The sequence below is a fragment of the Musca vetustissima genome, unplaced genomic scaffold (genome assembly GCF_032173495.1).
Source record: "Musca vetustissima isolate MV318-11 ecotype Yass unplaced genomic scaffold, APGP_CSIRO_Mvet_v1 utg19795, whole genome shotgun sequence".
In the NCBI taxonomy this organism is placed as follows: Eukaryota; Metazoa; Arthropoda; class Insecta; order Diptera; family Muscidae; genus Musca; species Musca vetustissima.
Window position 1 is genome coordinate 15284 of NW_026876734.1, and position 14330 is coordinate 29613.

Here is a 14330-nt window from a genome sequence, read left to right on the forward strand (position 1 = left end):
TTAATAAAAATTTGCCATCATTTCTGTGCGATTGGTTTTCCTTGGAAATTGGCATTTTTATTGGCACTTTCTTCGACATGTTTGTCACTCGGCCACGGTGCTTCGTTACATCACAAAGAATACCGCAGTGCGGGTTTATTTGCTTTAAATAATTTTACGGATTTATATGATTCAGCAGCGGCTGCTTCGTCGTCTTCCTCTTCGGTATCTTCTATCAAAACCATGGATTTAACAAGTGTTGAGCAGAACGATGTGATGGTACCGGATTACGATACACCATCATCATCATCGTCGCATTCACACTCACATTCATCAGCATCATCGAGAAACTTGCAATTGGATACGAAACAAAATACAGGTAAGTTTGAAAAAAAAAAATTAAATCTGCAAAAAAAAATAATAATAATAAATGGGAGCTATATCTATATCATATCCGATTTTCTCGAAACTTAACACTCGTCATTCTGGACCTAATTCAGTACCATATGCCAAATTTCTGCGGGACTTTGGTGCACCATTTACATAAAATCGGAAAAAGCTATATATGGGAGCTATATATAAATCTGAACCGATTTTCTCGAAACTTAACACACGTCATTCTGGACCTAATTCAGTACCATATGCCAAATTTCGTGTAAATAGAGATATATTTGGGGACTTTGGTGCACCATGTACATAAAATCGGACATAAATATGGGAGCCATGTACATAAATATGGGAGCTATATATAAATCTGAACCGATTTTCTCGAAACTTAACACATATCATTATGTGCTTTATTCAGTACGCTATCCCAAATTTCGTGGAAATCGAAATATACATAAAGACGTTGGTGCACCATTTACTTTTAATATATATGGGAGCTATATCTATATCTGAACCGATTTTCTCGAAACGTAACACACCTCATTCTAGACCTTATTACATTATACATGCAATGCCAAATTTCGTGCAAATCAAAAGATATATAGGGACTTTGGTGCACCATTTACATAAAATCGGACGAAACTATATATGGGAGCTATATCTAAATCTGAACCGATTTTCTCGAAAATTAACACACATCACTCTAGACATATTTCCGTACGCTGTACCGTACTTCGTGCAAATTGTAAGATATATGGGGATTTTGGTGCACCATTTACATTAAATCGGACGAAAATATATATGGGAGCTATATCTAAATCTGAACAGATTTTCCGGAAACTTAACACACATCATTTTAGACCTAATTCATTACGGTACTTTGGTGCACCATTTACATTAAATCGGACGAAAATATATATGGGAGCTATATATCTACATCTGAACCGATTTTCACGAAACTTAGCACAAATCGGATCATAAATGCGACCTGTACTTTGTTTAAAATTTAACATCTACAGGAACCACGTGTCTATCTTTTGCCTGCACGAAAACCTGTACCACAGTGTGGTGATAGTTGCACCCTCTTGCCCGATTAGAGGTCAACGGCACCTCTTCCTTACACTGACTTTTTTTCCGAATATCACTAATATTCAGTGCAGTCCTTTTAATTACTTGTCCAGATTCCCTTCACCGTGGGTTGTGTTGTGATGTTCGGCTATCAATTGTGGCCTCGACTCGCAAAAAGCATAATAAATTATGTTTTCGGTCCACTTCATCCCAAAATTATTATCTGATTATCATGGAAAATTACAGGCGTTGACCTTGACCATAACCAGAACTTCATGAAAAATTTCAGAGCGATCAGCGACATATTTCTGACCTCTAGTGTGGTAATGCGTTACTACATAATACAAGAAGCACCTTTAAATATTTAAGTGTAACTCCCACATCGGAGTACATACGAGAATATAATTGGTATCAATTTAAATGTCAACACTCCTCTTGGATATACTATCAACTTGTCGGATCTATGTCCTTCAGGGGTAAATCTATACGCTATAGAATATAAATTTTGTAATATTTCACACAAAAGTCAGGGCCCATTTGACCCGCTAAATATTGACCGATCTTTATCAAAACAGGCATGCTTATTTTTTGGCCCGATCCCTTCTCCATGTAATAATTCGCGATGTTTGGACCATAATTGCGGCCTCTGGAGCGACCAGAAAAACCGACAAAAATTAACTCTTTGATCCATTTCATCCCTAAATATTAACCGATCTTTACCAAAACCAACAGGGGTCTTCATTGGCCAGAACCCATCTTACATGCAAAATTTCGTGAAGATTGGTCCATAACTGTGGCCTGTATAGTGTTTACAAATTATAATGGACAGACGGACGGACACACATGTCTAGATCGACTCAGCCAGTCAAGATAGGAGATCGGTATACTTAAATGTGGATCTAGAACCAATATTTCGCGGTGTTACAAACTCTTGGGGCTGCACAAAGCTATAATACCCTAACAATATAGTTGGGTAGGATATAAAAAATCCTTGAATAGAATGTCATTAAAAACGAATACAATAATCAATGCCGCTACTAGCTTTTATATTTGTAAAAAATCTTTTAGGTCATCAAATTTTTGTTTATTAAAAATCTTCGTAAAATACTTAACAAATATTTGTAGAAAATCCTCTTAAAACTTGGATCATCAAAAAATATTCCTATAAATGTCGTTAATTTCCTGGTCGGGTTGCATTTTCTTTATACACTCCGCCAGGAGGACACTCAAAGTACCTAAATTCGATCGGGATTTGTATATGGGCGCTATGCCACTAAACGATTTTTAAACATCAAAAATCACCAACAACAATACATTCCTTTATTGCAAAAAAAATCCGAAAGGAAGTTTTTCTTGCTCCAAAAAGTCATGACATCATATTTCAAAACAGTTTTCAGTTTTCAAAAAATCACACACACTAAGATACGTATCAGATTGCCGCAAAACACATTACGTTGTCCAAAAAATACGCAGGTACAGCATTTCTGGGAGAACTCCTATAAAAGCAATTCTTCTAATTTCATTAGAGGAGTTTTTTTCGAAAACTTAATATCAGATTTGCCAAAAAAAAGGATCATAAAAGAAGAGTCGATTGCGCCTCATACACACTAACACCATCAAACGCCACACAAAACAATAATACACTTGTCCCAACGATTGTGAAATATGGGTTTGAATGCCAAAAATGGGGTATTTATCTTCGATGTGAAGTGGGCACAGTGGTTACAAGCTGAATAGATTTTTGATAATTGAGAAGTCGGGTAAATTCTTGGTATAATTTATTTTTATGAATGGGTAGCCATTAACATTATTGCTAGAATATAAAATATTTTTAGTAATTGCCCCACGTTGGGCGCCATTTATTCAAAACACTATGCAAGGTGTTGATTTTTTAAACAATATTTGTTCACAGAGGCGTTAATTTTTTAAAAATATTTTTCGAACCTTAACAGGGTCTTGGATTTTTTTAAAATAATTCTTGAGGCTTTACAGAGTCGTGGATTTTTTTTTTAAATATTATTCCAATTATTTTTTTTTTGTTTGAAATTGAAAATAAGGAATGATATCCAAATTCCTTATTTTTTATTTCAATCCCACTGTACCTTCAAATGTCTCCGATATGAGTTTTTATACCCTTCACCACACTGTGGCACAGGGTATTATGTCTTTGTGCATATGTTTGTAACAGGCAAAGGAAACGAAATAGACACATTGTTCCTTTTGAGAATATGCATAGAATAACTTTTTAAGACGATTTATGCATGTCCGTCCGTCGGTCTGTCTGTCTGTAAAAAAAGTACAGGTCGCACTTATGATCCGAATTGGATGATATGTGGTACAGGTCACCATTTGCCCTTATTTGAAATTGGGAAAAATCGGTCCAGATTTAGATATAGTTCCCATATATATTTTCGTTCGATTTAATGTTAATGGTGTACCAAAGTCCCTATATATCGTTCGATTTGCAAGAAATTTGGCACAGCGTACTACATAAAGTCTAGAATGATATGTGTTAAGTTTCCTGAAATCGGTCCAGATTTAGATATAGCTCCCATATATAATTTCGTCCGATTTAAGGTAAATTGTGCACCAAAGTCCCTATATATCGTTCGATTTGCACGAAATTTGGCATAGCGTACTGAATTAGGTCTTGAATGGTGTGTGTTAAGTTTCCTGAAAATCGGTCCAGATTTAGATATAGCTCCCATATATAATTTCGTCCGATTTAAGGTAAATTGTGCACCAAAGTCCCTATATATCGTTCGATTTGCACGAAATTTGGCACAGCGTAATGAATTAGGTCTAGAATGATGTGTGTTAAGTTTCCTGAAAATCGATCCAGATTTAGATGTAGCTCCTATATATAGTTTCGTCCGATTTAAGACAAATGGTGCACCAAAGTCCCTGAAAACCATTCGATTTGCACGAAATTTGGTATAGCGTACTGAATAAAGTCTAGAATGATGTGTGTTCAGTTTCTTGGAAATCGGTTCAGATTTGGATATAGCTCCCATAAATATTTTCGTCCGATTTAATGTAAATGGTGCACCAAAGTTCACATATATCTTTCTATTTGCACGAAATTTGGCATAGCGTACTGAATTAAGCCTAGATTGATGTGTGCAAAGTTTCATAAAAATCGGTTCAGATTTAGATATAGCTCCCATATATATATATGTATATATATATATATATATATATATATATTCGTTTGATTTAAAGTAAACGGTGCACCAAAGTCCCTACGTATCTTTCGATTTGCACGAAATTTGGCATAGCGTACCTAATTGAGTCTAGAATGATGTGTGTTATGTTTCGTGAGGATCGGTTCAAATTTAGGATAGCTCTTACCAAACTCCTAATATTTGTCCGATTGACGCGAATAGCGTGTATTATGTTTTCTATAAATCGATTTAAATAAGTTTGTCCCATTGTACGCAAATGACTGTAATTCTGTGTGAATGAAATGAAACTTAGCATAGGTTTCAGAATATATGTACGAATCGATGTTAGTCGGTTCACATACAGATAAAGATCTCATACTTGGGTTCGTTCAATTTCAATGTTCCTTCGAAGGGGCGACGTCTATTACGATATATATGTAGAATATACCAAAGTGGTGAAGGGTATTATATAGTCGGCCCGTCCGACTTTACTACTTTCCTTACTGGTTTTTAAATTATTTTTCGAGGCTTTACAGTGGCGTGGATTTTTTAAAATTATTTTTCGAGGCTTAACAGTGGCGGGGATTTTTTAAAATTATTTTTCGAGGCTTAACAGTGGCGCGGATTTTTTAAAATTATTTTCGGGGCGTTTAGAGGCGTGGATTTTTTAAATTATTTTTCGAAGTTTTACAGAGGCGTGTATATTTTTTTAAATATTTTTCCAATTATTTTTTTTTTGTTTTTTTTAATCATTCCTTATTTTCTATTTCATTCCCACTGTCCCTTCAAATGTCTCCCATATGAGTTTTTTTATTTTATTTTGAGGTAATTTAAAACCAGCTACCTGCCTCAGACTCAATAACTGACTACTTGAGGTTTGAGGAAGAACCTTTTTTTGTCCAATACATTTTTTAGGCTAAGAGGCCAAGGCAGCTACGGTTTTTTTTGCCTTGCCTTTCCTCTTCCACTTATTCAAAGGTTCCCTTTTTATTATTTTATTCATCCGATGATCTTCATTATTTTTTTTTTTTTGGTTTTGGAAAGATCATTTTTTCTAAAGAGTTTCAAAACTTTTTGTATTCTCTTTGGATATTTCTTTTCTTAATAAAGCAAAAACTTTGTTCTTGAAAATTTCTGGATTTCATATGCAGGTCTTATGTCTCATTTTTGTGAATGTGTCTTCGAACACGCAAACAACATCCGCTGATTGCCACCAGCCTAATGTTCATATTACACTTCTTCACACATACACACAGTTGATCTTTTGTAGAATTTGGAGGGTATTTTTGTTTTGTTTTTTTTTTTTTTTTTGTCTTCTTCGAACATGTTGTGATCTGATCAATAAGCGACAAAATCAAAAGTACAAACTTCCTTCCTGTCTCCAAAAGAGATATGTGATCCTCTTTATTGCACTTCGGATTGAATGATGATCATTTTCAGCTTCAGCGCCCCCTTCGACAAATTGTGAGCGAACTTATAGACCTTCGTGTTTTCTAAGTCGCCCTCTCCTCCTTCTTTGCAACACTTTTCCCCCATTATTTACAACAAAATTTCCACTTTGTTTTCTATGCAGAGTATTTTCCCACATTTTATTTGTTGCTGTGGAGTACTAACCCCCACTTTAAATTGAACCATACCCCATCGAAGTGCAGCATCTTCATGGCATCATGGTGTTACTTGTTAATGGTGATGAATGGACATTTGCCTTTCGAATGCATTCTGCTTCGTCTTCTTCGTCATTGTTAACATGAAGTCAGTCTCATCATCATCATCGTCGTCAGCATTTGCCCACAAGTATCACAATTTAAAGTGATATAAATTGTAGCCTAAATAGAAATGTTACCCTGCAAGGCACTTAAGGCTGACCTATTACTGACATCTCTGGTTCGGACACTATTATGGAAGGAGGTTGGGTTGTGAAAAGTGAACAGAAAAAGGAAGGAATACGAAAAAATTTAAAATTTTTTTCTTTAAAAAATCCACGCATTTTTTGTGGCTTGGAAACATATTCTTTAAAAAATCCACGCCTTTTTTGTGGCTTGAAAACATATTCTTTAAAAAATCCACGCCTTTTTTGTGGCTTGAAAACATATTCTTTAAAAAATCCACGCCTTTTTTGTGGCTTGAAAAAATATTCTTTAAAAAATCCACGCCTTTTTTGTGGCTTGAAAACATATTCTTTAAAAAATCCACGCCTTTTTTGTGGCTTGAAAAAATATTCTTTAAAAAATCCACGCCTTTTTTGTGACTTGAAAAAATATTCTTTAAAAAATCCACGCCTTTTTGTGGCTTGAAAAAATATTCTTTAAAAAATCCACGCCTTTTTTGTGGCTTGAAAAAATATTCTTTAAAAAATCCACGCCTTTTTTGTGGCTTGAAAAATATTCTTTAAAAAATCCACGCCTTAGAATGAGGCTTGAAAAAAGTCTTCTTTAAAAAATCCACGCCTTAAAATGAGGCTTGAAAAAAGTCTTCTTTAAAAAATCCACGCCTTAGAATGAGGCTTGAAAAAAGTCTTCTTTAAAAAATCCACGCCTTATTTGGTGGTCGGCTTGAAAAAAGTCTTCTTTAAAAAATCCACGCCTTATTTGGTGGTCGGCTTGAAAAAAGTCTTCTTTAAAAAATCCACGCCTTAAAATGAGGCTTGAAAAAAGTCTTCTTTAAAAAATCCACGCCTTAGAATGAGGCTTGAAAAAAGTCTTCTTTAAAAAATCCACGCCTTATTTGGTGGTCGGCTTGAAAAAAGTCTTCTTTAAAAAATCCACGCCTTATTTGGTGGTCGGCTTGAAAAAAGTCTTCTTTAAAAAATCCACGCCTTATTTGGTGGTCGGCTTGAAAAAAGTCTTCTTTAAAAAATCCACGCCTTATTTGGTGGTCGGCTTGAAAAAAGTCTTCTTTAAAAAATCCACGCCTTATTTGGTGGTCGGCTTGAAAAAAGTCTTCTTTAAAAAATCCACGCCTTATTTGGTGGTCGGCTTGAAAAAAGTCTTCTTTAAAAAATCCACGCCTTATTTGGTGGTCGGCTTGAAAAAAGTCTTCTTTAAAAAATCCACGCCTTATTTGGTGGTCGGCTTGAAAAAAGTCTTCTTTAAAAAATCCACGCCTTATTTGGTGGTCGGCTTGAAAAAAGTCTTCTTCAAAAAATCCACGCCTTATTTGGTGGTCGGCTTGAAAAAAGTCTTCTTTAAAAAATCCACGCCTTATTTGGTGGTCGGCTTGAAAAAAGTCTTCTTTAAAAAATCCACGCCTTATTTGGTGGTCGGCTTGAAAAAAGTCTTCTTTAAAAAATCCACGCCTTATTTGGTGGTCGGCTTGAAAAAAGTCTTCTTTAAAAAATCCACGCCTTATTTGGTGGTCGGCTTGAAAAAAGTCTTCTTTAAAAAATCCACGCCTTATTTGGTGGTCGGCTTGAAAAAAGTCTTCTTTAAAAAATCCACGCCTTATTTGGTGGTCGGCTTAAAAAAAGTCTTCTTTAAAAAATCCACGCCTTATTTGGTGGTCGGCTTGAAAAAAGTCTTCTTTAAAAAATCCACGCCTTATTTGGTGGTCGGCATGAAAAAAGTCTTCTTTAAAAAATCCACGTCGTCTTGAAAAAAGTCTTCTTTAAAAAATCCACGCCTTATTTGGTGGTCGGCTTGAAAAAAGTCTTCTTTAAAAAATCCACGCCTTATTTGGTGGTCGGCTTGAAAAAAGTCTTCTTTAAACAATCCACGCCTTATTTGGTGGTGGGCTTGAAAAAAATTGTTCTTTAAAAAATCCACGTCGTCTTGAAAAAAGTCTTCTTTAAAAAATCCACGCCTTATTTGGTGGTCGGCTTGAAAAAAGTCTTCTTTAAAAAATCCACGCCTTATTTGGTGGTCGGCTTGAAAAAAGTCTTCTTTAAAAAATCCACGCCTTATTTGGTGGTTGGCTTGAAAAAAGTCTTCTTTAAAAAATCCACGCCTTATTTGGTGGTTGGCTTGAAAAAAGTCTTCTTTAAAAAATCCACGCCTTATTTGGTGGTTGGCTTGAAAAAAGTCTTCTTTAAAAAATCCACGCCTTATTTGGTGGTTGGCTTGAAAAAAGTCTTCTTTAAAAAATCCACGCCTTATTTGGTGGTTGGCTTGAAAAAAGTCTTCTTTAAAAAATCCACGCCTTATTTGGTGGTCGGCTTGAAAAAAGTCTTCTTTAAAAAATCCACGCCTTATTTGGTGGTCGGCTTGAAAAAAGTCTTCTTTAAAAAATCCACGCCTTATTTGGTGGTCGGCTTGAAAAAAGTCTTCTTTAAAAAATCCACGCCTTATTTGGTGGTCGGCTTGAAAAAAGTCTTCTTTAAAAAATCCACGCCTTATTTGGTGGTCGGCTTGAAAAAAGTCTTCTTTAAAAAATCCACGTCCTCTTGAAAAAAGTCTTCTTTAAAAAATCCACGTCGTCTTGAAAAAAGTCTTCTTTAAAAAATCCACGCCTTATTTGGTGGTCGGCTTGAAAAAAGTCTTCTTTAAAAAATCCACGCCTTATTTGGTGGTCGGCTTGAAAAAAGTCTTCTTTAAAAAATCCACGCCTTATTTGGTGGTCGGCTTGAAAAAAGTCTTCTTTAAAAAATCCACGCCTTATTTGGTGGCTTGAAAAAATATTTTTTTATTTTTTTTTAAATTCCAACATTTGTTGGACCTTTTGATACTTAATATTTTCCCTTTCACTCCTCCCACACTCCCGCAACTTAATAAGTCATTTCAAACAAGACTAATGCGAGTGTCATGGAGGCACCCTAAATACAATTTCAAATAAAAAACAAATCTCCAGAAAACCTGAACAACTTACAATAATTCCTATGTAAATCGATTGTTGATTGACTTCATAATCGGTTTTTTACCCCCCACTAGACCCCACTTTTTAAGTAAGAAGAAACCCATAAAAAATATACATTGGGGGCATGGAATTAAAACTGATTTCTTGCTGTTGTTGTTGTTTTGAAATCGAAAGTCTCAAAAGTGATTGTCGAGAGAAAGGGGATTACAATGTCAACATTGATAGCTAGTTGACTGTTCGGTCGGCCGCTAATGAGGTAAAGGATTCCGAAGTGGTGTAAGCTTTGCAAAGAATTAGTTCCACTTTTGATTTCATTAAAAAGCCCCCTCCCTCATTCGACATAATCAGGTTACTTGGATACTACCTTTCATATCAATTGAATGTCTGTGTTAAAGGTTGATAAGAAAACATTTTTTTTACATTTCTATTTAACTGCATCAGAAGTAGAAGAGAAAGAGGAAGAAGAAGACAAAACCCACGCATGACATTAAGAAGAAAACGCAATAAAGGTTTTACCCCTTGTCCCAACTCTGATAATATGTGTGGTGTGGTGAATGGACGGGTTCATCTTCTGGATGATGAAAAAACAAAAAACTACAACAAAACAACTTTCTAGTAACTTGTTGTTGTTGCTATTGTTTATTTTATTGTTTAATAGCTTTTGTTTGTAAGATTTTTAATTTTATTTCAAGTTTTTTTTTTTGGGGTTTCTGAAGAAAATTTTCATAGCCTATCTTGTAAAGCTCGCTCAGACCATTAGCTTCGACTAAGTTGTGTATTTTGGTTGTCTGCCTGGCTGCCGTTTTCCAGTCTAGACAATTATCTTCAAGTATGATTTGGTCATTGCATCTAATTTATGGGCCATACGTGTGACTTTTATGGGAGTTATAAAAATTCGGATTTGGTTGGATTATTTTTTTATTAAAATAAATATAATTAAAAAGCAAGGCTCTTCATTATAAGCTTTTTCAACATATTTTGTAATGCCTCTTGGCAGGCATAGATTTTTTTTAAACTTTTTTTCAAAGCCCTACAAAGACTTGGGCTTTTAAAGGCGAGGTTTTTTAAATATTTTTCAGGACAACAGAAAATTCGTTTTTTGAAGACTTTCAGAGGCGGGGATTTTTAAAGATAATTCGTGGTCTTAAAAAGGCATGGATTTTTTATAAAGTACTTTTAAAAACATATTTTCAAGGTCCAACATATTTTCAGGTCCACGCCTTAGTTGAAGCCTTGAAAAAATATTCTTCAAAAAATCCACGCCTTAGTTGAAGCCTTAAAAAAATATTCTTCAAAAAATCCACGCCTTAGTTGAAGCCTTGAAAAAAATATTCTTCAAAAAATCCACGCCTTAGTTGAAGCCTTGAAAAAAATTGTTTAAAAAAATCCACGCCTTAGTTGAAGCCTTGAAAAAATATTATTCAAAAAATTCACGCCTTAGTTGAAGCCTTAAAAAAATATTCTTCAAAAAATCCACGCCTTAGTTGAAGCCTTGAAAAAATTGTTTAAAAAAATCCACGCCTTAGTTGAAGCCTTGAAAAAATATTCTTTAAAAATCCGCGCCTTAGGTGGAGCCTTGAAAAAAAATTGTTTAAAAAAATCCACGCCTTAGGTGGAGCCTTGAAAAAATATTCTTTAAAAAATCCACGCCTTGTTGATGGCCTGATAAAATATTTTTAAAAATCCACGCCTCTATTCAGCCTTAAAAAAATTTATTTATAATGTCATCTGTTAAATTAAGCCTTGGAAATGTATTAAGACTTCCCATGGGCCACTGAACTTTACTCTGTTTATCATTTGTCACTATCACCACCTCGGAAAATTGTGTGATCAATTTCCCCGTTTAGCTAATCCCGAAATTCCAAGAATTTTGAATTTTAAAATAAAAAAGTGTAAAGAACGGATTAAAAAGATTATGAAATATATGGCCATTGTGTGAATGAGCACTGCTTCAGGCGACTGCAGCACAATTGAAAATCGGAAAAATGTGTCATTCAATTTCGGCCAAATGTCAATCATTTTTCGAGTTTTGATTCGAAATGGCAAATATTGACAAAATTACTTAACACATTTTCTATTTAATTTTTGATAACAAAACCCCACCCCCCGGCCCACAACAACACACACACACTCACACAAAAGATGAAGACAAATATGGGCAGCCAGTCGAACAGACAATCACCGAACAAAAAGGGAAATTATCACTTATCGGCAAACCAAGCAGGCAGGCCGGCAGACAGACAGACAAACCGCGGAGTGGAGAAAAATTGACAAGATTTTCAAAATCCAATAAAGAAAAAAAAACAAAAAATAAAAAGAAGGCAAACACTTGTACAATAAAAATAAAATAAAACTGAAATCATATAAAAAATAATACAACAATACCAATAACAACAACAAATGAAATTGACAACAAAAAGGCGGTTATGATGAAGAAAACGGCGTCTCTGATATGTGGGGAATTGAATAAAAAAAGTGAATTGCAGCAAAACCCGGCAGCAGCGGCAAATGTGTGCCGAACGTCTGTCTCTTCGAATAAGGCAAATCACAAAAAAATCGACATTGAATTTGATATCAACCACAACAACAACAATGTACATGCTCATCATAATAATATTATTGACCCTGAACTTGCTGTTGAAATGCCGCCACCGTCAACGGCTTGTCAAGCCGCCAGTGGCTGGCCCAATGCCAGCCAGTCAGCCGGGACAGCAGGCGCGTCTTAATCGATTCGCTTCTTCTTCTTGAAAATGTTGTTTCTTCCTTTTGAAGAAAGTCAAACAACTGTCGACAGTATTTTTTTCTCTTTTCCACAGAAAAACAACTGATAGCCGCCATAGAAATTAATTTCAATTTTGTGATTGAATTTTATTGGAATTGGATTTTTTATGAGCTGGATAAAAAGATTTGATTTTGAAAGGCCAAACAAGGCGTGGAATTTTAAAAGCATAATTCTACAGGTTTGGATTTTTAAAGAATATTTTTTCAAGGCTCCTCCTAAGGCGTGGATTTTTTAAAGATAAATTTTTCAAGGGTTCCACAAGGCGTGGATTTTTTAAAGATACATTTTTCAAGGGTTCCACAAGGCGTGGATTTTTTAAGGACTCATTTTTCAAGGGTTCCACAACGTGTGGATTTTTTAAAGATTAATTTTTCGAGGGTCCGTCTGTCCGTCCATGTATTTTTGTGAACAAAGTGTAGGTCGCATTTATGATCCGATTTGGATGACATTTGGCATAGCTCACTTATATGGCCCAAGACCGAACCCTATTGAAATTGGGAAAAATCGGTTCAGATTTAGATATCGCTCCCCTATATATTTTCGTCCGATTTAAGGTAAACGGTGCACCAAAGTTCCTATATAACTCTCGATTTGCACGAAATTTGGCACAGCGTAATAAATTAGGTCCAGAATGGTGTGTGTGTGTGTGAAAATCGGTTCAGATGTAGATATAGCTTCCATATATATTTTCGTCCGATTTAATGTAAATGGTGCACCAAAGTCCCTATATATATTTCGATTTGCACGAAATTTGGCACAGCGTAATGAATTAGGTCTAGAATGATGTGTTTTAAGTTTCTTAAAAATCGGTTCAGATTTAGATATAGCTCCCATATATATGTTCGTCCGATTTACTGTAAATGGTGCACCAAAGTCCCTATATCACTCTCGATTTGCACGAAATTTGGCACAGCGTAAAGAATTAGGTCTAGAATGATGTGTGTTAAGTTTCGTGAAAATTGGTTCCGATTTAGATATAGCTCCCATATCAGTTCCAGAATGACATGTTTATGGATCCAATTTCATTTTACTGGTCTTTTTAATGCGACGTCTGTTAGGATTCATCTGGTGAATATACCCAAAGTGGTGAAGGGTATCATATAGTCGGCCCCGTCCGACTTTACTACTTTCCTTACAGGTTTAAAGAATATTTTTTTTCTAAGGTCTAACCAATGCCTCGATTTTTTAAAGAATATTTTTCTAATGCCTAATAGGGAAGTGATTTTTTAAAGAATTTTTTTTTCTAAGGCCTCGATTTTTTAAAGAATATGTTTCTAATGCCTAACCAGGGCGTGGATTTTTAAAGAATATATTTTTTTCTAAGGCCTAACCAACCCCTCGACATTTTAAAAAATATGTTTCTAATGCCTAACCGGGGCGTGGATTTTTAAAGAATATTTTTTCAAGGCTCCTCCTAAGGCGTGGATTTTTACTGAATATTTTTAAGTCAACATTAGTCTCCTCCCTCATTTTATAATTTTCCTCAACAATATGTTGATCGTATGTTAATTATTATGTCACATTGTATGTTTCAATCGTAAACTTCGTATATTTCCACATTGCATTGCGACCTCATTCCGTTCGGAAAAAAATTATTGCATCTCATTGTGTAAATTTTTACATTGAAGTGAAAATTATAACACAATTGCAAGAATTTGCCACATTGCCACAAAGCAGAAGAACTTTGACTTGACTGACTCTTTGAGGAGATAAATTGGGTGTTCTATTCGAAGAAGAAGAAGAAGAAGGCTGGGAATAAAAACCATAAAAACAAGAGGCATGTACATGCCACCACCATACAAAACAAGCAACAAATTTAAACCCTTGCATCGAAGACGATGCTGCCACCAAACAGAGGCCGCATCTTCGGCGGCGGCGTCACCTAACACTCTTTGGTGAAGGAGCCGAGGATCGACGAGGATCTGAAACAAAGTCATAAATTTTGTGTTTGTTGTTCAACACAACATTTATGACTTCAAATTACAAAACTACGACCGACTGACAACAACAACTGCAAGAACAACAACAACAACAAAGAAGAGAGTTGTAAACTACTTGAACTACAGCTAAAAAGAATCGGAGAAACAAGTCATTATTGTCGTGTGGTGGTTTTGTTTCCATTCTGGGCGATTCTTCTTCTGCTTCATTTTAGGGTTGTCTTG

The 14330-nt window shown here is 35.2% G+C and overlaps 1 protein-coding gene across 1 annotated transcript in view; it reads left to right on the forward strand.

Annotated features, from left to right (window-relative positions):
* Positions 1 to 222: 222 nt before the first annotated feature.
* Positions 223 to 14330, forward strand: part of LOC133321295 (uncharacterized) — a 159788-nt gene continuing 145680 nt past the window's right edge. The window contains exon 1 of the mRNA XM_061530387.1: positions 223 to 358. Within this exon, the coding sequence (XP_061386371.1) occupies positions 223 to 358 (136 nt within the window). The remainder of the gene's footprint in view (positions 359 to 14330) is intronic.